Here is a 25,974-nt window from a genome sequence, read left to right on the forward strand (position 1 = left end):
GGTCCCCTTGGGACATGTGAGTCTCGCTGAGTCTCAGGGTGGGCACGGTGGTGGGAGCAGCTGGCAGGACAGAGAACCCAACAGCTGTGCGGCCGCTCATGGGCCAGCCCCCTGGGCCAGTGTGAAGGTCGTGTTCACCCTGTGCCCAAGACAATGGAACATTCAACCATGACGGGCCAAGCGAGAGCCACTGGAGAAAGGGAAGAGCTTCTTGCACACTTGAGTGTGGCCAGCAGCCCCGGGTTTTCATTTTGCGCCAGGCCTAGCAGCTGCTGTGGCCAGCCCTGGTTGGGAGCCGTGGAGAGGTGCCCCAATGCAGAAATGATGCACAGATCCATTCACTGCAACTGGGACCGGTTCTCGTGACTTGGAACCTGGGCACACAGCCTCATGATGACACAGGTGTCTGGGAGGTGTCCGCCACCAGGTGGTCGCCCTCCCTGGGGAGGGGCGGTCTGGCCGCCAGACCTCATACCCGGTGTGCAGGGTCGGCCAGGCTGCTCCTGCAGAGATGGGGCAGGGGTTGTGAGCCGCATCTCAGATTCCACAGCCCTTGGCAAGGGCACCCCCAGCCTGGTGCGACCCCCACCTCACTGGGTACATTTCTGAGGACGGTTTGGTGGGATATGGGGGTGAGCTTCCAAAAGAGAAAATGAAGCCATGTCCTGTATGGCACGGAGCCTTGTCCCACGTGATTAAAGTCTCTCCGGATCCTGGCACATAGAAGCCATTGTGCAGTTGTTGAACGCCTCCCCCCACCACCCGTCCACCTGAACTACTGTCACCCCCTGCTGGGTTTACTGTTGACTTGGGACAACCATAGGACTGCTCTTTCCCTCCACACCTTACTTTCCCTCGTTCAGAGGGCACTGCAGCCCAGGCTTTCTTTCACACTAGACTTAAACATTTGGGGTCAGGGACACGCACTGCTTGTGTGTGGGTGGAGCCGTGTCCCCCAATTCCACGTGCTGAAGCCCTAACCCCCAATGGGGCTGTGTCTGGAAGTAGGGTTTTTAGGGGGTAATGATGCGTAAACAAGGTCCCGATCTGATAGGACGTACCTTTAAAGAAGAGGAAGACAGCTCTCCCCACTGCCATGCAGGGACACAGAAGGTGGTGGTCTACAAGCCGGGCAGGGGCTTACCAGCACCTCGATCTCCGACTTCCCACCTCCAGAGCTGTGAGATGCGAGTTTCTGCTGTTGCAGCCACCGGCTCTGTTAGGGCAGCAGGGGAGCCTGAGGCACACTGTCACCTTCTCTCTGTGCCTGCGTTTTGTGTTTCAGTCCATCTGCTGGAGCAGCACAAATGCTTCTAGAACCATCTAACACATTACTGGGAGGAAGCTGGTGGGGCCAGGGAGCACTTCCTCAGCCCAAAACCATATCTGTTTTGACCACTTCTAAACACGAAGTTGTGTCTGGGAAGCTGGGCCTGTGGGGTGACTTGGTTGTGACCCCGTAGCTAGTCACTGAGAAAGCCAGCCTTCTGTTTGTCACTTTGCCGCCCGTTCCCTGCAGGTGGTCAACCGCCATTTTAAAAGTGAGCCATGAAGACCTCATGTCATTCCCTGAGAACAAATACTTAAGTACAGGAAAATAAATAACTCCAGCATGAATATTTAAAACCAGGAAATTCAGAGTGTGATATTTGCACACTGGGAGGTCTAATTTGTTTGCTGTGCTGATCAGAGCAGAAAAAGCTTCCATGAGAATATTTGTGTATTCATAACTAGTGGTAGAAATAAATGAATCTTCCTGTGTACATCTTGTAGTGGAAAAAAAAATCTATTTCATGGCAAGTGGCCTCAGGTCCTGTTTCTTCGGTGCCTCTCTTCTGGAACATAGATGCAACTCGGTATGCAGCATCCAAAGACGGAGTGGGGAAGAGGCATGCTGGCTGGGGACTTCCCGGGTGTTCCCGCTCAGAAAAAATACTTCCTCTGAGAAACAGCTTCAGTCAGAAGTGGGGAGAGCCTGCGTGCCGAGCACAGACAGGCAGAGCCATGATCCTACCACAGTGTTTCTTTCCAGAGAGGCTTTTCAGTCTCCTGTACCAACCAGCCAGTATTAGCTCCAGGAACATTCTGCCCCACAGTCAATGCCCTGGCTGTGAGCCAGCTGAGGTATCAGAGCTCTTGATAGCTGCTCGGGAGAAATAGAGCTGGATGCCAGTTAAAGGTGATGAACAGATTCTATTCAGTACCACTGCACCGGCGAGGCGGGGGGGGGGGGGGGCGTGGAAAGCTGAGCTCAACTCTGAACACAGGCCAAGGGAGGGTTTATGGCCAAGGGAGAGGGTGGGGTGGGGTCAGTGTGTGGAGGCGGATGGAAAGCCAGTTAGAGGAGACACCAAGGGCGGGGGATTGTTGGTGAAGGTAGGCGGGGTGATCAAGAATGGGGGCTGACTCAGTGGGATTCTTGGCAGGCAGGGGCCGGGGCCGGGGCCCAGGGACCAACCTTAGGTGAGCGTCCTGGGAGCCTCCGGGGACTTTTGTCATCAGACAGGAGGAGATGCAGTTTGGGTGGGGGATGGATGGTAGGGCAGAATCTAGGTCACAAACTGTGTAGGTGTGGCAGGGGTTAGGGGGTTCGGGGAGGGGGGCAGACCCAAGAAGGCCCTCCTGGAGCTGCTCACAAGCCTCAGGAGTAGGAGCGCTGTCCAGCATGGCTGGGGTTATCCAGGGCATGTGAAGCTGCTTAGCAGATGCCCTGTTCAAGGCACCCTTACGTGCCCAGAAGGAAGTCCAGTACGAACTGATTTTGAGCGTCCCAGCGGGGATTAGGGACAGCAAGCCCTGTTTCTGGGACTGCATTTGTGGCTGTTCCTGCTTTGGGTGGAGGAAGTTGTGCAGGACACTGACAGCAGAGGCAGGAGAGGGTTCTGGGTTTCCTTCTGCGTCTCATGGCTCCTGTAGTCCCCTTCCACCTTAAGGAGTGGCCAGTGGGGTGGGATGGTTGTCTGAAGACACAGGCTCATGCCCCAGGAACCGCCCTGAGAAGTCCCTTGACAATGGGTGGAGCAGGTGAACGAGCAGAACAGCACCAGTGTCCCTTGCTCCCTGGAGGAGCTCTGGAGGGCCGGCCCCATCCTTCACACACACACTCAGAGCAGCCAGAGGAGGGTCCCCTGGTGAGGAGGGGTGCTCCCCCACATCTCCTCTCCCTGGAAGGCTGCGCAGGCTCACCGCGGCTGCAGGAAGGCACCTCAGTATTTACACAGATAACTGGAAATTTCCCCCGTGGGAGTGTGTCGCTGAAAGGAACGTTCTCTACTTCGCTCACTGTTGAGATAAAAGGGAAAAAAGCCAAACAGATCAAGACAGTCTTGACATTCACAGTTTTAGCTGCATTCCATTCATCATATTCCTGAGTTTTAACAAAAGTCGGACCTCCACCTGCAAGGGCCCCCTCCCAGCTTTTTTCTCATTCACCTGCATCTCCCCCAGGTCTTACAATTCCACAGGGAAACGCGGCTTTGGCAGCGCGCTGCTGGGGGCAGCGTGGGTCGGACCGAATCTCCAATCGGCGGGTGCGCCCTCCCGCGGGGCTCAGTCCAGTACGCGCTTTTCTGCTGCGCGTCGGGGCAGGCAGGATCCTGCCCTTATTTACAAGTTTGATGTTTTGTTCATCGTGAAGTTTTTTGCATTGATTTTGAAGTTTTAAAATACTGCCTTAGAATGTGATTCATCTTGATCACTGAGTTTTTTGTGGCAAATGCCTTAAATCTGCGCCTCCCCCGAGTGCCCCACTCTCCGCTTCCCCGCCCCTGCCCGCGCAGGAGCTGAAATTATTTTGCTCGCTGCTGGATCCTGAGGGCCTCCAGCGTGCCTTGGTACTTCAACACTGTGACCTCTCAGGTCATCAGGACACGTGGGGCGGGGGCGCAGAGAGGACCGTGGATACGGGCAACGGAGATGGGCGGGGCACTGGGGACACTGCCGAGCGGGATGGGGGCCCTCGGACAGGAGAGGAGGGGCGGGGCGGAGAGCAGGCGGAGCTCCGGAGAGGGCGTGGTGGGCGAGGCGTAGGGCGGGCCCGGCAGCCCGGCTTCCAGGAGGCGGGTGCTGTCGCAGCCGCCGCTTCGGGGTCGCCGCGGGTGTCTGTGTGTCCCTCCTCCCTCAAGTATTCACGCCCGTGTCGCAGCCGGGGCCGGGGCAGAGGAGCAGGTGGGGCCCCAGGTAGCGGCACAGCCCGAGCGGGTCCTGTGCGGCACCGCCGCCCGCCCGCGGGTGACCGTCCCTCTGCACTCACCGCCGGCGCGCGCAAGAGTCGGCGCGCCCGTGCTCACTGCCGTCCCCCTCAGGTGTTCCGCGACCGCAGGTATCCGTCCCCGAAATTGTGGGTGCTGCGTGGAAGTCCATGCTTCCGCCGCCCCCGCAGGTGTCCGTGCGCCCGCACTCCTCGCCGCCCCCGTCCCCCGCTGGTGTCCCTGCGCCCGTGCTCCCTGCCCCCCCCGCCCCCCGCAGGTGTCCCGGCGCCCAAGCTCCCCGCCGTCCCCGCCCCCCGCAGGTGTCCCTGCGCCCGCGCTCCCCGCCGCCTCCCCCGCAGGTGTCCGCGCCCAAGCCATGGTGGACGTGCTGGGCGGCCGGCGCCTGCTGACCCGGGACGGCGCGTGGGTGGAGGCCGAGGAGGAGCTGCAGAACAAGGTGGTGGCGCTGTACTTCGCCGCCGGCTGGTGCGCGCCCAGCCGCGACTTCACGCCGCTGCTCTGCCACTTCTACGCGCAGCTGGTGGCCGAGGCGCGGCCGCCCGCTCCGTTCGCGGTGGTGTTTGTGTCGGCCGACGGCAGCGCGCAGGAGATGCTGGATTTCATGCGCGAGCTGCACGGCGCCTGGCTGGCGCTGCCCTTCCACGATCCCTTCCGGCAGTGAGTGGGACGGGGTTGGGCGGCCGCGTGGAGCTCGTCCCTCCCCCCACCCCTCGGGCGGGCCTCCCCGGCGTCGCTCGTGGCCCCCACCCCAGGCCCCCGGGGGGTCCCGTGGGGCTGCCACATCCCTGGGGACTTGGAGAGCCGGGCCCTGACTTAGCGGGTCTGCGTTTCCAAGGAGCTCTGGTGATGTGGCTGTTGCGGAGCCTAGCGGTGGTGGGACTCGGGGAGGGGTGTGGAAGCAGGAGAGGGTGCCTCGGGAGGCTCGCGTGGGAACTGGGTCTCTGCGTCAGCTGCCGCGAGCGGCTGGGGGCAGTGCCCAGGGGCGCACAGAACTCCAAGGCTGGAGGAACTCCCTCTCTGCTGGCCGGGGTGCGGCTTGGTTATCGCTGCCAGGCCTGGAATTGCCTGAAAGTGAAGGTGTTTACCATTTCCACAGCTGTAGGAAGAACCAGGTCCCTGGGCTCCTGGGGTTAATGTCAGAGGCCACAAAAATCCCCAGGGAGTAGGGACCTGACTGGGGAGGAGGGAGAAGGTGGGAGAGAGGAGAGAGGAGGTGGGATGGAGGAAGTGGGATGGAAGAAGGAGGAGGAAGAAGGTAGAAAGGAGGGAGGAGAGAGAAAGTAGGAGGGAGGAGGGAGGACAGAGGAAATGGGAGGGAGGAGGGAGGACAGAGGAGGTGGGAGGGAGGAGTTGGGAGGGAAGAGGTGGGGGGAGGAGGGAGGGTGGGGAGGATCTCAGGAGGGTTGGTGGACTGGAGTGTGGCTGGGCTCTGATTGCACCTTGGGGTCCCTGTTGTGGTGAAAGCATTTACACTCTGCACACGGTGTTACCCCACCATCCTTGTAATGGACGTGGAGTGAGTTTCTGGGTGTGTTTTACAGGGCATGTTTCTCATTTATGGTCCTGGGGGGGGGGGCTATCATTCAGTTGTGGTGGACCCCCCCCCACCTCCCTCCCCGAGCTGTCCTGATGAATTGGCTTGTGAACAGTTAAAAGTGGCAGGGGGCTTTGGAAAGGTCCGTAGAAGAACGTTTCTTCCCACGAACACGTGCCGCAGGGACGCTGAGGAGGAGGTGAGGCTCAGGCCTTCCAGGTGGGCACCTGCTAAGAAGCAGGCCTCTAAGAAGAGGCCTCGCTCCAGGAGCATCTTACAGATGTCTAGATTACGCGACAGTGGAAACAAACCCAAGTGACAATTTTGAGAGGGTGAGTCCCAGTGACTTACTTGGCAGAGGGATTCGCCGTAGCATCTCCTCTGGTGGTGTTTGCGAATGCCTCTGATATGCTTAGCACCAGAGTTATGCACGGCCTTGGAACCAGTACAGGTTTGAAAGTGGCAGGGGGACTGCGTGGGTAACTAGGCAGCGCTCAGGGTCGGGGATTTCTTTGTGGCTTGATGGAGGCAAGGGGGCTCACTGCCGGGTGATGAGGCCCCTGTTGTGTATGAGGGCGGCCCTGATCCGGGAGTTTGGAGCCATTGGCGGTCACGTGCCAGCACCTTGTCCTGGTTCGCAGGTGTGCCGCTGAGGCTCTGGAACCTGAGTCTCTGCTTAGAGCTTCTCCTCCCTCTTTCTCCTCGGGGCTACCTGGGATCTCGCTGGGGGACGGCCTTGCGGAGCTCCCTCCTGCTTCTCCTGTGCTGCGGTCAGAGCCCTTAGGGTCCACTGCAGGCAGCAGGAGGCCAGCGTGGTCTCCAGAAGAGTCCAGCGTCAGTTTTTCTGCTGGTGAGACCTCGTCCTTCCTCTTTCCAGACTGCACCACACTGGCTCTGTCCTTGCAGTTTCTGTGGTAGGAAGTGGGATGTTCTGTGAGAATGTTTGGAGCTACTCCCTTATTCTAGCCGGGATAGTGCTCTGCTCCCGCTAGGTCAGTCATGGTCAGGGCCCTGGGGCTTTCTTCCTCAGCGGCTACCCACTGAGTCCCAGGTGAGGGGAGGAGGAGGAGGAGGAATCACTGGGGAGCCACCACGGGTGCCCTGGGCATGGCTGGAGGCCACATGGCTGCAGGGCGTTGACAGCCCTAGACAGACATGTCTACTGAAGTCCCTGCGGCTGGTGCCTGTGTGCAGGTGGGCGAGCGGCCTGATTGTGGACACCAAGGACAGGTGTCCTGCCCATCTCCTTTCCCTTTGTTATGGGCCCAGTGCCAGCAGGAATTCCTGTCTCCTGCTGTCGCACGCAAGATCTGCTCAGTGGTGATTTTTCATGGCCTTTATGATTGTTTGTTAATAATGCTGGTACCCACTTGGGCTCTGGTACCCCAGGAGGCCCCGACGAATGACTCTGCCCCCCTCTGGTCTGCTCTGGCGCTGACCACCACCCCCACCGTGGGCCAGGAGAATGGGATGCCTCCTGACAGGTTTGCACTGCACAGAAGACACTTGGCCGTGGCATCGTTTCATGGGTGGAGAGTGGCTCCGTCCAAGCCACCCACTTGGTGGGGTGCCTGTGCCCCCTGCCATCTCCCCAGCCTTGGGTTCCAGCTCCCCCCCCACCTGCCAGGCCTCCTGACTCAACGTGTCCCCATTAAGCACTGAATCTGCTGAGTCTGGTTTCCTCCTCGTTGCTACCTCCTTCAGGCAGGGCCTGGACCGTTGGAATATTCTAACCTCAGCCCCAGTGTCCATGTTTAAAGGACTCTTGTTCTGGAACCCACCTCATCTTTCTTGTCTGAGGCAGGCCTGGTCCTGCTGTGCCTACCCCAGCTCTCCGGGGTCCCTGTGGCCCAGGGGGCTCAGTCCACGTCTTGCCCTGCCCTCCCACACTTGCCCCATACTCACCTCCTGCCCCAGCCTTCTGTGACCCCCTCTGCAGACTGGACAGCAGTGTTCCAGAATACCCCATACCTTTCCCACCTCCACAGTTCGTACACATGCTTGCAGCCCCCCAACCCTGGAGCCCTCACTTCCCCGCCCAGCAGCCCCTCCTCCTCATCCATGCCGCTGGGGGACATGAGGGGCATTTCTGGCCCGGGAGGCCCATGCCTGTCTTGCGCCCAGCGCCACCCGTGTGAGCAGTGTCTCTAGCGTTCAGGGTGGAAGCAGCTGCTGCTCCATGCTTGGCGCCTGTGGGCTCTGCTCCTTGGCTGGAGCCACTGCAGAGATTTGCTGGCCCGGGGCGGGGGGGGGGGGGGGGGGGAGAGGGGGGGGGCACCCGGGGCGCCAGGGCGGCCAAGGGGGGGGTGGGGGGGGGGGGGGAGAAGAGACTGGAACCAGCGTTGCCATGACAACCCAGAAGTGGCTGTGCCAGTGGAGGACGCGCTATTAGGTGAAGGGAGGGAGCCACTGTCGCAGCAGCGCCCGCCCTGAGCTGGGCCCTCGGGCTCCCCCAGAGCATACCGCGCTCAGAGTTCTCATGCCTGCACTCTGTGCGGCCACGGGGCTCTCCTTCCAAGGTGCCGTCCATTCCCGCAGGACACCGCGCCCGAAGCTGGTGGAGACAGTGCTTGCGAGCCTCTCCGTGCAGCTCCAGGGTTACGGTCGTCTCCACGCAGACGCTGCCAGGCTGGGGATTCGAGGGCCCACACGGCTGACTGCAGATACTCTGGAGCCAATGTCTATTCCAGACTCCTCCTCACTCCTCAAAGCCCAGCCTGCCTGCACCCCCCTCCGCCCCTGCCCGACACCTGTCAGAGCTTGATTTAATGTTTCGAGGGAGTGAAACAGCAGCAGCAGCAGCCCAAAGCTTAAACTATAAAGATTTACTGATGGGCTTCAGTTACACGCCCAGCAGCCAGGAGCTGGTCTCCAGGGAGGTGGGAAACCACCGAGGACAATTTCATGGCTCTGCTTTCTGCCATGCCTGCCTCATGCTGAGGCTGCAGCCAGGGGCCACTTGGCAAATGCAGTCTCTCCTCATGGTGGCAGAGTGGCTGCTGTGCCTCGGGCTGCGTAATCTCACACCCTCCACTCTCCTAGCTCACACGAAAGTGTTCCGTGCAGTCGCACTAGTTCTGAGTCTGCTGGTTACCCGTTCCGGTGCTGGTTGGTGTAGCCAGCACTCAATGGCTGTGCTGCATTGGACCGCTGGCCCACCTTGGGTTGGACGTGGCTCCATCAATAACAGCCAGTGTTTTCTGAGCATTTACATGCCAATCCCTTAGCTATCCCGTATGCATATTAACTATCTAAACCTCCCAACAACCCAGGGAGGTATTTCCCATGGTACAGATGGGGAATTTGGGGTACAAGGAGGTTAGCTAGCTTGCCCAAGTTCTACAGCTAGTGAATACCAGAAGGTGGAGGGTCACGGATGCTGAGCAGGGAGCCACATGCCTCTACCGCCCAGGCCATCAAGGGCACCGTTCTCAGCTTCCCTTACTGCCTGCTCTCTCCCCCATCCCCAGGGTGACTGGATGGTGGAGGGAGGGGGATGCGGGCGGCCCTGGGAGACTGGCAGGGTTGCATGCTTCAGCAGGCGTGAACCCAAGGGATTGTGGGCTCCACCCGCCCCACCCCAGCAGGGACAGGAAACTCTGCACTTGTAATGAGCTCCCTGGTGCTGCTGCTGCTGGTCTGGGAACCCTGTGCCCTTAGCACTGCTGCTGCACACGTGGGGCACCTCCTGGCCTTGGGGGTAAGCCCCGGGCCCTGGGTAGCAAAACCCCCGCGGGACCATTCTGACGTGGTGGGCACTACCCGCCCCGCCTTGCCCAGGGTGAAGACCCTGCACTGACCCATCTGCCTGAGCTGCTGGACAAAGCTGGTGGCAGCCTCTGGCCACCTCCCTGCAGTCTTCAGGCCAAGGGCTGTGCAGCCGTTTCTCTTTTCCCCATGTGTTTGTCTTATGCTTTGGGGGAAAGCAAGTTTCATAGGCCCTTCAAATTTCTGGGGTTGTTCAGCATCCTTAAAACACTGGTGGGGGGTCTTCTCCACCCCCCAGCCTACCCCTGAGTTGCCAGGCCAGCTGGCTTGTCAGCAAAGGCCTCAGCTGGTCCCGGGGCTGGCGTCTCTCCATGTCTGTGGTTTGTGCGTGTCAGCCCTGGTGTCTGTTCCACAGATGATGATCAGTCTTACATAACACTTTTTCTCTCCTCCTTGGCTGTTTCTTCCTCACGTGAGCAACAGCTTCCAGAAGCTGCCGGAGTGGCAGCCGTGTGCAGGTTTCCTTCGGGACCTGGTGGTCCTGGCAGCAGTCGGGTATAGTAGGAGTGACCTCGCCCGCCTGCCTGCGTCTGCAAGCAGGGTGGAATCCGCCGTGGGCCCAGGACCGATGTTCCCGTGCCTTCCTTTTCCCCTGAGCAGTGCTGGTAGTGCCTTGGCCCGTTAGGTCTTCCCGCAGCCAGGTTCGTTTTGAAGCTCACTGGATCACGTGCGTTTCTCTGCTGTGACTTCTTTCCGCTGTCTGCCTTTCCTAGTGTCTGCTGCATCAGTCCTGTTCTTGCCTTTTGAGTCAGTCACACAGCTCGTCTACAAGTCATTTGGAAAAGTGTGTTTAGGACCACAACTTCCTATGTCTAATTGTGTCTACGGCTGCAGATCAGAAGTGTATTCCATATTGTTCCCTTTTGATTGTGTTGTGGTCTGTATCGCTGTTTCACATGTAGTGGTAGTGTATGGTTAGTTAGTTTTTAGACTCATTCCAAAAGCTGCATTGTATTGGTGTCCCGTTTTCATTGCATTGTGGTCTGGTTAAGTGGTCTGTGTGCTCTTGCTTATTTGAAATTTTGTGACGATCCCTTGGTGGCCGAGAACATGCTGGGTGTGTCACGGTCCCGTGGACGTTTGAGAAGAGTCTCTCTTCCTTTGGGTGGAGGCGGGAGGTCTTCTTCCCGCTTGATTTATGCCTTTGTGTTTGGCCTGGGTGCCAGAAGGCAGCAGGAAGACCTTGATGGAGACGTGATGGGGAGACTTGGTAACAGGAGGGTTTCAAGTGCGTTTTTCCTTCCACGCAGACCCACAGTCCCTAGGGTGACAGGTGAGTGCAGTCACATTACTGAATGAGAGACACTTGCAAGGTGGCCTTGGGAATGGGGAGGGGTCTTCATCAGCTGCCCTGTCTTGAGGGCACTCATTTAGGAGAGGGTTAAGGGGAGAGACAAAGGAGGTGGTTGCTCCTTTTCCTACGTCAATGCAAATAATACTTGTTACACGTGACGGAAAAAGTAGCCAAGAAATGTGTCGTCCATAATGTAAATCAGCCTCTCCTTGAGTTTGAGGGGCAGAAAGTCTCACACAGCTTTGTTGGAACTCACAGAGTTTTAACACTGATGGTTGTGTGTACCTGGTGTTTTTCAGCCTCTTGAGACAGAGGAGGGATATAAATTTATTGGGGCATATTTGTGGGTTTAGAATTGTACCGTCCAATATGGTAGCCACCTGCCACTCGTGGCTACTTGAATTTAAATTAACGAAGATGAGAAATTCAGTTTTGCTGGCGCTCCTCCACCTCTTGGGTGCTCTGTGGTCCCACGCAGCTGTGGCTCTGGGATGGGCAGCCCAGGCTCAGAGCAGTCCCCTCCCTGTGCACGCCCCTCTGGGACAGCACACCTGTCCCCTCCCTGGGACACCCCCAGGACAGGCTCGCAGCAGGGAGAGGTGTGGGCAGGCTGGGGGCTAAGGCTTTGCACGGCCAGCCAGCCTTGGGGACGTGGGTGTGGCGGCCTGCCCACTCCTCCGCTGACCCGGCCCTCCCTCTTCTCTCCCGCAGGGAGCTGAGGACCAGGTACCACATCACAGCCATCCCCAGGCTGGTGATTGTGAAACCAAGCGGGGAGGTCATCACCGACAAAGGGCGGAAGCAGATCCGGGAGCGGGGGCTGGCCTGCTTCCAGAGCTGGGTGGAGGCGGCCAACATCTTTCAGAATTTCTCCGGGTGACGCCGGGGGTCTCGGGGGCACCTGCTGCTGCATCCTGAGCACGGGAAGGGGAGCGGCCGTTTCCTCCCCGCCCGCACTGGTACGGTTTATGTCCCGGCAGACAGAAACACTGCCAGGGAGGATCCCGTAGCCTGCGGATCCTTATTTCTATCACTCTTAGCAGAGCTGTCTTCACGCGAGCCTGAGTATGCTCCCGTTGGGCTCTTGGGAATCCATGGAAAACACATCTTTATACCACTCCTCAGGTGAAAGAACACATTTACGAATACATCTTCTGGAGACCTACTTCGGTTAATGCTAAGTTCTCACGACTCATGTATCACTGAGGTTTGCAGAATCCGTACGCTTTAATAAACATTTCCGGCATAGCCCTCTGATCTCCCTCCTTGTCCCCGCAAACCAGGCGCTCGCACGGGGACAGTGAGGTGCTCCCCCAGTGCTGGTCTCCACACTGTGCTCCCGTTTCCAGTCTCACAGCTGCTCGAGGCCGCACGTTCACGGTGTCAAACCCGCGTCTCCTGCGGGTGCAGATGGGTCCAGGCAAGCGGGAGCCACCACAGGCTCTGCCAGGAGCCCTCTGCCCTCGCACTGCCGGCCACCGCTGGCACACCACACACACACACATACACACACACACACACACACACACACGTACACACACCCCTTGTACACTACACACACGCCCTACACCCCACATACACACACATGCTACACACACACACCACACAGATACACACACAGACATACACCCAGCACACACACACATGCACACACATGGACACACACACACCACACTCACCTCACCCTACACACCACGTACACACACCACCCAGACACACACACACGCCCTACGACACACACTCTACACCAGACACACACCGTGCTCTTGTCTCCGCCGGCAGCCTTGACTGCTGTACGACCGATGCTCAGAGCACACGCACCACGTGTCTCCTGGAGCGGGCTTTCCCGGAAGTCACCGTAACCACCCAGCTGAAAGCAAGCCACAGCTGGACAGGACAGGGGCTGGGGGGATGGTCCGCGGTGCTAATGCTCCTTGCAGGCTGCTGGCTCCTTTGTGACACTGCCTGCGAGGCCCCTCTCTCGCCTTCCGGTCACGGCATCCACGGGGACCCAGAGCCCAGGGATTTGGGGACCTGGCCCTCGGGTGGGTGTCAGAGCCGCCCTGGAGCTTCTGTGGAGGAGGTTCGGGGCTGGGGGGCCACTGCCTCGGGGTTCTGGGGCACACTCTTGCCACTGAACAAAAGGCACGCAGACACATAAGCTGTCAGGGTTCATCCCCATGTGCAGTCTTTTTTCCTCTGCTGTCAGCCCCGGGCAGGTGCTCCCCCGCCATGGAGCCCACAGTGAGCCCCGGGGCGGTGCTCCTCCGAAGTGGCACCTGCTGCCAGCCCTGGGTGGGTGCTGCTCTGAGGTGGTGCCCACCGTCAGCCCCGGGGTGGGTGCAGCAGCAGCCGCCTGGTGGGAAAACAGGCCCCCATTGGTCTTGGTGGTTACAGATGCGCTTCCGACCCTTGCCCTATCGGGAGAGGCTGCAGAGAACTTGCTTGTCCTTCCTGTCCCCAGGAGAAAACATAATTTATGGGAGGGGTCCTCCTGTTTTATAATAAACAGTTGAACAGGGGTCCTCCCCCCTCACATTTCAGGGGGTCCCCTTTGCACTTTGTCCACCCTTGCTTCCTTCAGCAGACTCCCCAAGGATTCGTTCACAGTGGGGGAGGGGATGTGTGTGTGTCGGGGGGGAGGGGACCGTGCCTTCTCTCTCTGGCCCCACCTTGAACCTCTTGGCACCTGTATCAGTCAGCTTGGGCTGCATAACAAAGTCCACAGACAGGGCGGCATGAACAACACAGACCTCTTCTTTCCCCGCCCTGGAGGCTGGATTCCAGAATGAGGTGTGGGAAGGGTGATTTGTCCCGAGGCCTCTCTCCTGGGCTGGCAGATACCAGTCTTCTCCCTGCCTTTTCACGAGGTCGTCCCTCTGTGCATGTCTGTGGCCTCCTCTCTTAGGAGGACACCAGACAGGCTAGATTAGGGCCACCCTTGTGACTCCATTTTACTTTAATAACCTCCTTAAGGCCCTGTATCCAAATAGTCACATGCTGAGGTTCTGGGAGTTAGTGGGGGCACACCTGGCCCCCAGCACCCAGCACTCGGCCTCCCAAAAGCAAACTGTGGTGCACAGACAGACACATGTGCTTGCAGCTGAGTTTCCCAGCAAACAGCACAGAAAGGAGGAAGGAGAGGGACAGGGTCCAGCCCGCCCCCCTGAGGTGGTCTCTGGGGTGTGGGACCAGGAGCTTGGGCCCTGCTCGGGGCGGGCAGGTGGGCCTGCTTGCAGCCCACGGATGCAGTGGCCGGCAGGTGACACAGCAAGTCAAGTGTGTGGACACCAGCAGGAGGGACAGCAGCTCTCGAGACTGGATGCTGATTTTAGGCTGCGCTCTAATGAGACCCCAGATGGGTTGCTGGCCCCACAGGGGACTCTCCTCTGAGACACAGCTTTACCACCTACTCCGCCCCGTCTTCCGGGACCGGCACCTCCAACAGCAGGAGCTGCAGTGGGCTCGCGCATCCTGCGGATGGTCACCCGCGTGGTGCCCACAGGCCTGGGCCGTCAGCGCCTGCGGCGGCCCCACGCTTCCCCAGGCAGGGTAGCCTCCCGGATGGTGCCCGCTCTCCAGCTGGCCGTCCTGGCCGCTGCACTCCCCACGAGGAGCAAAGCCACTGGGACATGTAGCCGTGCCCAGGCTGAGAGCCTGGGAAGTGTCTGACTCCTTCTCAGGTTAACCCAGCAGAGCTGGTGGGCTCCCCATGCCGGAGTGGTGCAGCCCCGTCACCTATCCTCAGGCTTCGGTGGGGGAGGTCGCCTGCTTACGGATCACTGTCCCCAGAGGCGGGCTGGTCTGCAGCAACCCAGTGCGGGAGGGGAGCCTGCCACCCTCTCACCAATAATCGCGGGGCCCCTTTCCTTCGTCATCAGGGAACCCGAATGCACATCTTCTCCCGGTGGTTTCAGCCACGTCCTGTGACTTCTGGCCTCAGCGAAGCTGGTTGAAAGAGGCTGAATCGCCTTCTGCGCCACAGCTCCTCCTGGGGCAACTGGACGCATCTACCTGCTGGCTCTGGCGTCCCCACCCCTTGGCCACCTTCCCTGTGGAGGTGAACCTGCCGCACTCAGGCACTCTCCACCTGCTGGGCACCCGCCAGGTGCCTGCCTGCCTTCCTGGGGGCAGTTGGCTGAAAAGGCCCAGAGCGTCACTGCAGGGCCCTCAGGGTTGGAAGAAGCGGGCCATGGGGAGGGGGGTGTGGCCCCAGGATCATGTCAGGAGAGCCCCCAGAGCCCAGGTGATAAGTACAACTTTTAGGACTCAGGTTTACAGAACTGGTGGGCAAGGGATAGGACATTGGACCCGAGCGCAGAGGGGCTCCTGCCCACGTTGTCCATGGAGCGCCCACAGGGGTGGGAAGGGACAGTGGGGACGTGCAGAAGTGCCATCAGGCCCACTGCAGAATGGGGGCTCCCTGGGGCTCCCAGGCCACGAGCAGATGCCCACCCTGCAGTCATGGTCGCCACGCGAGGGCGGGACCTGTTCTCACGGAGCACGTTCTGCAGACTGAGAAAATAGAACACACAGAGAATGCTTCCTGTGTGGGGGCCAGGGGTCCTAACTGGCCACCCACCTATCCCTTGAAGGGCTGCCATGGTCCCTGGCTGGGTTCCAGGTTTCCACTCCCATCTCCTGGAATGTGAGGTCCACACAGCAACTAGACCCGTCCTTCATGTGGAAATCGGGTCGTGTTATGTCCCTGCTTCCCAGCACCTCAGACCGAGGCCAAGTCCTTCTGGGACCATCCTCCCCATTCTCTGCATCCACTTGCTCCTCCCAGACACACCTCCCTGTCCTTCCTGTCCCTCCGTGTCCTGTCCATCTCCTCGCTGTGCTCACTCTGCCCACATGCCTCCTCAGAGGCTTCATCCCTGACCCTCCTGTCTAGATGGCACCCCCCTCCTCGTTCCGTGTCACTGTTGTCGACCCCCTTCTCTGGGTTGTCCATCTGTCTTTCTAGCCGTCTGTCAATCATTCATCTTATCTATCATTTATCACATCTTTCTGCCTATTCTGTCATGTCTGTATCACATCTGTCTTCTATCTCCTATTCACCATCCATCCATCCATCCATCCGTTCATCTGCTATCATGTGTCTATCTGTATCATCTATTATCTACCTAGCTTCTTTCTATCATCCATCCATATATTTGTATCATCTGTCTACTATCTAGCTCTTGTCTATTTATCTATATCTATCTTTCTATCATCTATCTATCTATCTATCTATCTATCTATCTATTTATCTATCTGTCATCTGTCTCTACATCCTTCTCCCCGACCACCAAAATCACTACCTTGAGAGCAGAAATTGTATTCCTGTCTGGTTCCTGGAACGAGTGGATACTGGATGCTCTGTGACTGTTTGTTGCCTTATTGAATTCTGATGTCCGCTGAGCATGATCACGTGTGGCACACCGTAGGTTACTCTGTCCGGCCCCACATCAGTGGACGTGATGCCAGTCTCTAACTGGTGCTGCACTGAGTGCCCTTGTGCATGTGACTCCTAGCGCTGCTGTTGGGACACAGTGAATTTGTGTGTGAATTGGTAAAGAGGAGGAGTGAGCCCTCTCTGTGTTTCTGGACCGTGTGATGTTCTGTCACCATTTGGGGAGTGATCTTTCTCCTGCTGGCTTAGGGCAGTGGGCTGCACTTCAATAAGTCAGGCCTGTCTGTGTGGCAGTGCAGTGGAGCGGCCCCAGGCTGGGCACACCTGCCCTCCATCGGGTGCGCTGGCTTCCCGAGGGGGGTGCAGTGTGAGGCCAGAGGGGTGCGTGTGCTCAGTGTTCAAGGTGGCCTGGCCCCCCTGACCTGGAGCGCCCGTGCCTCCCTACGCCTGTCCTGTCCAGCCCTGCCTACGTGCTGCCCCTTCCCATGCGGCTGGCCAGCAGAACCTGGGGAGGTGTCTGGTTAAGGTCAAGACGACTGAGCGCATGGAAATGGGAACTGGGCACAGGGAGTGTTTGCAGCTGAGTTCTTGGCTCTGCTTCATGGTAATTAATTTGTGTCCCATTTAAGTGGCCACCCGCAGCCGGTGGCTACCGCCTGGACTGTGCCAGAGACAGCACACTCAGCAGTGTGCTTTGACCCGGGGCCCAGACTCCAGCCCCTGGCCACCCCTAGCAGACAGCTGGCACCGGCCCTGAGCGGGCCTGGTGCTGGTCCTACGGGGTGGGGACGCTGGCCAGGACCCAGACGGCTCTCCCACCGGCGGTCCCCGTGCAGCTGTTCGCTCCATCTTCCTGGCCCCCTCACAAGGCATGCTCCCGGCTGTTTCCACGTCTGCGTCTTCACGAGGTGTTCTGACGTCTGGCAGGGCTGGTCTTCCCTGGCTTTGTCTTATTTTCCAGAACTTTCTGGGGTATTCTCCTGTACTTAGTTTTTGCACGGCGAGCTAAGTGTGGCGATCCAGTTGGGAGGGGAAGCCTACTGTTCTCAGGAGAAGAGCCCCCGCTCCGTCGCTGCTGAGATCCGCCGCTTTTCCGTCTCTTCCCCAGTGGCCCTGCGTGCCTGTGCCTTTCCCTGTGTGGTTGCTGCCCCTGCCTTTATAAAGAGAACTCTTTCCTCTCCTTTTCTCCCTGTGACTAGTTTTTATTTACAGAAGGGGCCCCTTCGGCACGTGGGTCTGTCCCCAGCAGCGCGTTGTGTTTCCCATGGCGCTGGGTGCTCTCAGCGCGTGTGTTTCCACAACAGCGGACGTTGCCTCCCTTGTTACAATTTGCCTCTTGTGTTCCTCTCTGTCATTAAACTGACCCTTAACCGTGGCAGGGACGTGGTGGGAATGTTTCTGGTTCTTTGCTGTCAGGTTGGATGCTCCTTTTGGTTTAAGATATCTTTTTTTTATCGTAAGAAGAAAATAATCCACTTTCTGGTAGGTGTTTTACAAATTTAATCAAGAGTGGATGCCAAAGTTTCTTAAATGCCATTTTAGCCTCTCTGCAGATAATTATGTGGTTTTTCTTCTTTGTCTTATTAATGTAGTGAATTCTGTGAACAGATGTCCTAGTTTGAATTACCCTTGTATTCCTAAGGGATGCATCCTACTTGGCCATGGTTTATTATTATTTTAATGAGCTTTAGAATTAAATTTGTTAAGGTTTTATTGAGGCTAGTTGCAGAGATATTCATATATAAGATTGCTCATTTTGTGCTATTTTTTCAGCCCTGCTGTGCAACCCGGTCTCACCACGCACAGCACCTGCTTCGGGAGACTTTGGTGCCCAGCCGGGGGTTGTCCACTCACCAGTGTGGTGTGCACTGGTGCCTTTACATAGGTTGTAACTCTTGGTTTTGCTTGTTTCATACTTCTCAAAGATGTGTTTTTCTTTTGGCAAGTAAAGAATACGGAGCCATGCTACCTGGGGTCCAGTCTTTTGTTTAGAAATAAACTCTTGGGCGTGTCCTCACCTGAAAAGTGTAAAAATAGCATGTCCTCTTCTATAAAATAGATACTACACCTTTCTCAGAGGCTGTTGGGGAGTAAACGGGTTACTAACACACACAAACTTGTAAGATCAGCGTCCAGCACACAATAAACGTCATGTAAATGCTATTATTGCAGCTAATGCTATTAATCACTTGTTAACAACACAGAATGCTGGGTTTAGCTGGAGGAGCCCAGTTGCAGCTTGATGGCCTCACATGGCCTGAGCTCAGAGCCCTCCGTGTGTGGAAGGGAGCCTGCTGTGTGGACAGGAGCCTGGGGGCTGCAGGTGGAATGGCCTTACATGCTGATGAAGTCGCTGTAGGACTTGGAACCCACGTTTTCTTGATCGGCTGAAGCCCTCCTTCTCTCTGTGAAGAAGTTGTGTGTCCTGTAGCTGAAGGTTTTTTGGGAGTGGACGTTAACATCTGACTGGAGACCACTTGCCCTACTTGGTATTTGTAAAAGCAAAACCTGCTGGTGAGGTCCCACAGTGAGGAGTGCAGGGACCCATGGGTGAAGGGGAGTGTTTGGGCTGATTGGGCATGTCTGTGGGGCTTTCCCCTGGTTGTGAGGTTTGTGTGTTGTGGTTCCGGAAGCAGGGAGAGCCGTCCTGCTGGCAGGGTTAACCGGACATGTGGACGGGAACCGTAGGACTCCCCCGAACTTCGCAGGTTGTTCATTTCATGTGAATGTTCATCCAAGGAGTGGGGGCTAAGCTTGCTGTGCGATGGTGAGTGAAACTGCTGTCCAGACCAACCAACATAAAATACTCTTGAGATCTGAAATACCCTCGATGTCTCTCGTGATGTTTGAGGGACGCTCCCACGAGAGGTCAACAATGCTGGGAAGAGTGCCATAACACAATGGAAGTGTTTGCACGGGACCATGCAGCAGGGGGGTGCAGAGGGTGAGTGTCCCCACTTCTGTCCCAGAGACGGATGTGGGGCGGCGGCTGAGGGCCTGGGGACTTGAACAGGTGTGAGAAACTTCTGTGTTGCTCGCACAACAATGGGAACGGATGGAATGCTACCCAGCTGTCCACACGTGATCAAGATGGAAAAATCTGTGTTCAGAGTATTTTACCACAATTAAAAGAGAAAAAGATCTGTATGGGTATTTGTCCAGAGAGGGTATACAGATGCTCAACCTGAGTAGTCAGTCAGGAGGGAAGCAGATGGAACTTCAGTGAGATGCCACTTCGCAGCCACTGGGGGGCGGGCGTGAGTCACAGTGAGAAAGCAGCGTGGGAGGCTCGGAGACACGCGGGCAAGGCAGGACAGCACAGCCTCCTGGGAGAACAGTTTGACAGCTGAAAAGTTAGAGGCGTGCAGTGTGTTCCAGCAATTGTGCTTGTATCTATGCACTGAGGGAAACCGCAAACATCCACGGAAAAACTCGTGCACAAATGTTCCTAGCGGCATTATTTGTAAATACTCGTTACTCATAAATATTCATAAGTGTTTGCAGACCGTTGGAAACAAGCCAGAGGCCATCAGCTGACGTACAGACGAACAAAACATGGCACACGCACACGGTACTGTCATCAACACCAGAGGGACTGATGCACTGACAAGTGTGACCACGTGGATGAGCTTGGAAACATTCTGCTCCGTGAAAGCAGCCAGTCACGAAACTTGTACGATTCCTCTTATACGAAAGTGTTCAGGATTGGACACCAAAGACACAGAGACAAAGGGGTGTGTTAGGACTTGGGCAGGGGTAGGGCTGTGGGGAACTGGGGGATGGTTGCTTGTGGATCGTTTTGGGGGCGATGAAAATGTTCTAAAATAGTGAGTGGGGGTCTGTGAATGTCTTAAAAACCATGATTTATATACTTAAATGGGGAAATCATGTAGTATGTGAACTACTCTCAATAAAGCTGTTACAATAAAAATAAACTATAAAAAGGAGAGAGAAATCATTATCTTGCATCTATCCTGCTGGTGGTGCAGGGGCAGTGAGGCGGACCAGCCGTCCGTTCCCAGGACTTGATGGCCCACAGGCGAGCAGTAGTTACTCAAGACGAAGAAAGAAGCCGACAGTTGCCTGTTGTGTTGGGCCATATAACTGAAAGAAATAGGGTGTGAGGTGGGGTTGGGGGCTCCCCGAAACTGTGTATTCAGGGCAGGGGCCAGCCTGGTGGGAGTGGTTGGACTTGAGATAGTTCCTGCCAGGCTGGCAGGGAGCCCCGTGTGTTCTGGAAACTCGGGTTTCCGGAAACCCAGAAACAGGGCTGGGTGGTCTGAGCACAGGAGTCTGCAGATCCCATCCTGAGGACAAGACCCGAGGACAGAGATTTCTCTGCCATGCTAGTGTGATGCAAGCCAGATGATACTTTAAAATTTTTTTAAATTTTGTTTTAAAGATAGAGCCGGGGGGGGGGGGGCTGGTAGAGAGAGAATCCCAAGCACCAGGCAGGCTCTGTGCTCCATGTGGAGCCTGATGAGGGACTCGATCTCCTGACCCTGGGATCGTAACTTGAGCTGAAATCAAGAGTCAGACGCTTACCCAGCCACCCAGGCACGCCTGCCAGATGGCACCTTAAGTCATTCCTTCTTGTAGATCTCGTTAATTCATTTCCAAACCACACTTTCCAGGTTAAAAGCAGATTACTGAACACTCTGATGTTACTCTTGGGAGTAGAGCAGGAAAGTTGCAGAGGAGCGGCTGCCCCATTAAGCGAGCCCTGGGTGCACCCCATGCAGGGGGGCCGGGACCTCACAGGCAGAATCGGGCAGAATCTGGTCCATCGCCATGGACAGAGCCACCGTGTGGAACTAAATGCACCTGGGGTCTCTCTACTACACCTGCTTCAACAGCTGGCTTCTCCTTCCTCATTTTGGGGGCACCTGTCAGATCCCATTGAAGGAGCCCGGGGCCCCCCAGAAAGAGGCTGTTCAACTCATGTCTTCTGGAGGAAGGGAGGGATTCCCCAGATATGGGTGAAGGGGCAGAGCTCTGTTCCCCGTGAGGCCCCAGGCCACCTGGAGGCCTCTGAGCCGTGCGGGCGTCGGAGCCTGAGTGCCGGGGACCCTGCCACAGTGTCTCTATGAGCCGCTGCCTCTTGACCGTGTTTCAGGAGGGTTAGCCATCCTCCCACATGGTACGGGGTACAGGGTCCCCCTTCCAGCCCCGGAATGACGGTGAGAAGCAGGTAGGGGGAGTGAACAGGCTGGTCTTGCCCCTCCCTTCCCTCCCCCTCCTCCTGTTTTCTTCCTGTTAAATGTTGAAGACACTTTATTGTTTAACCTTTAAAACCTTTTATTTTGAAAGTCTTTGAACTTAAAGTTGCAAAACAGTACAGACAATTCCCGTGTGTGTCCCCAGTGTTAGCGCCTTGGGTCATGTCACGGGCCGCTCCCACTGCCCGCGCTGCGTCCAGCAGCCGCGTGTCCTGCTGCCTTCGGTGTGGAGCGCCCCCCTCTCTTCCTGGTCTCTCTCAGCTGGCTGACGAGCAGTGGCCAGTTTGGGTTCCTCAGTTCGGGTTTCTCTGCTGTCTCCTCGCCCTTGATTGTAGGCTGTGCCCTTTTGGCGAGAATGTTATAAAAGTGCTATTGGGGCCCCCTCACTGCTCCGCATCTGGACGCATGTGTGAGGAGGTCACGTCCCTGGTGCTGCGCTCAGGTGGGTCTTCAGGCTTCTCCGTGAGGCTGTCCTTGTCCCTTGTGTGAACACGCTACTTAAACGCCAGACGCTCCGTCTCCCCGGCCTGGCCTGCCGCAGGGAAGGGGCAGGTGCAGCCAAAGGGTGAGGGGGCAGGGGAGAAGCTGGGGGTCAGTTCCCAATTAACAAGTTCTCAGACAGAGGGCATCGAAGACAATGCAGATAGTAGTGCTCTTGTCTTAAGAGTTAGTCGGGGGGGTTCGGACAGGTGGTTTCACCAACCCACTTATCGTGGATGCGCTCCCTGAAGGCAGCTGAAGCATGTTTTCAAGTGGGCCTCATTGCACAGCACGTGGTGACGTAGGTGCTCTCTCCGTGGTTGGGAGGTGAGCCCTCACGGCGGGCAAGGTGACAGGCTCGGTGGCTGGTGCCCTGGAACACTGGCCTGTGTTCTTATGGGAGACCCCGGCTTCTCCTGTTACCCCTTCTCCCCAGAGCCCCCTCTGCGCTCACTCACTGGTTTTCCATCCCTCACCTGGGTTCTGGAAGGATATTGCTCTTTGCTACCCCCAAGCCACGTCTCTGTAAACACAAACAATGTTGTGTGGGGAAGGGGCGGCTGTTCGTGGTCAGAAGAGGAATTTAAGTGGGGTCTGCCCTGTTAGTTTTAGCTGCATACAAAGCACGGAGGTCAGAGACGTAAATCGCCACCGTTTCCTTCAGCTTACAAGCCCAGAGCTGGGTGGGCCACCTGGATGGCCTGTGCTGGGCTCTCCCACGTGCTGTGGCCCACGGGCGGCGGGCAGCTGGGTGCTCCCCGGGGCCTGGTTCCCGTGGGGCTTGCGGGATTCCGAGCAGATGCAGCTCTGTTCAGGTTTCTGCTGGTGTCCCATTTGCTGCCTGGTGCTGCCCAAAGTCCCGTGTGGGCTGTGAACACAAGGACGCAGACTACCAGCCCTGTTGCTGGCCATCTGCCGCGGGAGAGGTGGGAAAGCCGCGGCCGACAGGGCACTAAGCATCAGAGTGTTAACAAAATAAGGAGAAGCATATCCTTGCTCATTCTGTCATGTCTGCGGTGTAGCTCTATCTTCTCTCAAGTGTGCGAACCTTAGAAAAAGGGGTGCCTCCCAGCACGCCGACCAAGGTCCCATTGAGAAGCTACTTCCGGAAGCCTCTCTGAACCAGACGCTCCACTTACAATTTAGACGAAGCTGAAATTCCGTCACTGTCTTGGAAAACGGTCAGTTCCATACAATTATCTTAGATGAGTTTTTCCTCCCCGAAAACCGTGTTAACATTCTTTTTTATGAAGTTTGTTTTTGAGAGAGGTAGAGACAGCCTGAGCAGGTGAGGGGCAGAGAGAGAGGGAGAGAGAGAATCCCAAGCAGGTTCTGTGCTTGCCAGCACAGAGCCTGACGTGGGGCTTCAACTCACCACCTGAGCCGAAACCAAGAGTCGGACGCCTAACCGACTAAGCCCCCAGGCACCCCACCCCCGTGTTAACACTGTGTTGAACCCAAGCAGGTAGTTTATGGCTATGGACACCACTTCCCGCAGTGACCGTGTTGACCCTCACGACGGGGCGTGCACCTCTCTAGCTCCCATAGCACAGAGTTCCCCTGAACGTGTCCTGCCCCTGGGCACGAAGGCAGCACATTCCAGACAAAGGCCCGCCCCCTGCCAGCTGTCCAGGGACACCAGGAGGAAGCGGATCCTGGCACAGATTAGAAAAGTGAGAAAGACGTGGTAAAGTCGAGGTGTGTCCGTGTGAGCCAGCGCCGTGTCTGACGTTGCACATCTGCAAGGTTCGCCCCCCCCCCCCCCCCCGGCCCGAGTTTTGCACCTGCCTCCAAGGCTTGGCCTCCGTGCTGCAAGGGCCCCACCTGCCACTTACCCTCCCACCTTTATGTCCAGTCGCTGCCCATCTTCCTGCCCTTCACAGGCAAATGTTGGCTTGGTCGTCATTGGGAATACCTATTTACTGAATTTAATAAATGTTAGTGTAAAACATGCCCGTAGCCAAAAGTGCTAAACATAACTGAAAGTCTAGCAGTAACAATGATGGACACTGATTCTGATTTTGAACAACAACAACAACAACAAACCCATGCTCTGATCCCTGAGACACAGCCAGCTTCAGAAATGTGCTCCCCAAGTAGATTTAAAACTGCCCCCAGGCCCGGAACGGCCCCGTCTGTTGCTAACAGAAACTGCAAGTTTATTTCCCCCCAAGACACTGTTTCTGGTGTCTTCTGTGTGTCTCAGACAGACTGGCCTCTTGAGGAAGCCTCTTGGGTGGAACCGGGCTCTCTGTGCAGTCCTGGTCTGCAGCCCTGCTGTGCGGGTCGCGCCCCAGGCTTCCATGTCCCTGTGTGTGTGTGTGTGTGTGTGTGTGTGTGTGTGTGCGCGCGCGCGCACTCGTTGGGGAGGGGGCCCTGCACCCCAGGTCTCGGGTTTGTGAGTGGGCACTTTGGTCCCTGGTTCCTGGGTTGTGCCTTTCTGGTCCCCGCCCAGCAGGGGGTGCTGGTGCTCCAAGAAAGTGGGTGCAAGGTGTCCGGAAGCAAGGGAAGGGCTTTGTCTCCCCGAGTGTGTCCCGGAGGCCCATCACTTCAACTTACACAATACTATGTGTCAGTTATATCTCAATAAAACTGGGAAGAAAGGAAAGTAGTGCTACACTGACCCGCGTTAACTAGTGCTATACCGATGCATGTTAACTAGCACAACACTACTGCCATTACAACCAGCTAAGCAGCCAACAGTACTGTTGAGTACCGTCTGTCACGCACTTGCTAAGCATTTTACGAGCCACTACAGAGCAACGGTGTCCTTGCAAACATTGGGGGACTGAGTGCGTGGCTATTGACGTCGCGGGTCCTGGGAGGACCGGGCCCCACTGCCCAACATGGCGCCTGGAGCCCAGCTTCTTCATCAGGGGCCACACTCTTTCAACCACGGGTTGGGGCTTGGAGCCTGTCCCTGGGGACTTGGGCTCCTCCTGGCTGTCTCCCCTCCGAGAGCATTTCTTCTGGCTGCTCTGCTCCCTGCCATTTTATGAAGAAAATGTTCAGACACACGGACACGTTGAGAGTGGACACGTTGACAGTGGCCCCTGGATTCTACGAAAATGCTGGATTTGTGTGTGTGTTGGGGGCGGGGCTTTATCATCCATCTCTGTCTTGGTCCATTCATTTTGTTATTAACTAAACTTTATACTTCATTGGATTCTTAGATTGTAGTCGTGAAATTCACAGAACACAAACTTAGCACGTCGGTCATTTTTGAGTGTAGGGCTCAGTGGCGTTGAGTACATTCGCCTTTTTGTGAGGTCATTGCCACCATCCGTGCCTGGAAGAGTTTTCTTCTTCCTGACCTGGAGCTTTATGCCCTTTAAACCACTGGCCACTCCCCAGGCCCCTTCTAGCACCATTCTGCTGGCTGGCTCTGAGAATCGGACAGCCCCAGGGCCCCATCTGGGCGGAGTAATACAGCATTTCTTCTTACGAATCACGTCTCCTTGTGACTGGCTGATTTCAGCCAGCATCACGCCCTTCGGTGCCTCCACGTTGCAGCGTGCATGTGGACTTTCTTCCTCTCTGAGGCCGGGTAGCTCTCCCTCGTGTGGGTGTACTGCATCTCATTTTTGCGTTCATCTGTGGATGGACAGGCCTCTGGAGCGCGACAGCACGTTCTCTTCTTTACGCCCCTGCGTTCTCTTCTGTTATGGCCGCACTGGGGACCCCGTGACATGTTCAAATTAACCCCAGAAAGCACCAGAAAGGGCCTTCCTAGTGTGTTCCTGATGGGCTCAAGTTGTCACCTTTATGTTAAAGAAAATAATAGAGAACATCGAATTATAGGGCTGGAAATGTGGTGGCTCCAAGTTAGCTGTCGCACGGTTCCCTGGCCTCACTGTGGTTTTATGCATTTACATACCTCTGTCTACCTCTCCCACGTTCCTGACCACGCAAGGACTCCTGTCCAAATGTGCGATCCCTGTACACACTCAGAGTGTGGGTCACATGCAGATGGCCATGCTCTGCTTTGTCATTTTATTACCGACAACCTTCCGAGTAGTCTGTGTTATCTTACTGCCTTGTCTTTCAGATCTTACATAGTGAATGTGAGC

General features: G+C 56.8%; 1 protein-coding gene across 3 annotated transcripts in view; it reads left to right on the forward strand.

The window, feature by feature from the left end:
* The window catches only part of NXNL2 (nucleoredoxin like 2), a 211,395-nt gene that overhangs the window by 26,351 nt on the left and 159,070 nt on the right, over nucleotides 1-25,974 (forward strand). The window contains exons 1-2 of one of the 3 annotated variants that reach the window (XM_049640048.1): nucleotides 4,567-4,868; nucleotides 11,519-12,053. The exons of 1 other annotated variant lie outside the window; for it this stretch is intronic. In XM_049640048.1, the coding sequence (XP_049496005.1) occupies nucleotides 4,567-4,868; nucleotides 11,519-11,687 (471 nt within the window). In that variant the 3' untranslated portion in view covers nucleotides 11,688-12,053. Of the gene's footprint in view, nucleotides 1-4,566; nucleotides 4,869-11,518; nucleotides 12,054-25,974 lie in introns of those variants that run through there. One more of the 3 variants, XR_007459817.1, reaches the window with a different exon arrangement.

Source organism: Panthera uncia, chromosome D4, assembly GCF_023721935.1.
Source record: "Panthera uncia isolate 11264 chromosome D4, Puncia_PCG_1.0, whole genome shotgun sequence".
Classification (NCBI taxonomy): domain Eukaryota; kingdom Metazoa; phylum Chordata; class Mammalia; order Carnivora; family Felidae; genus Panthera; species Panthera uncia.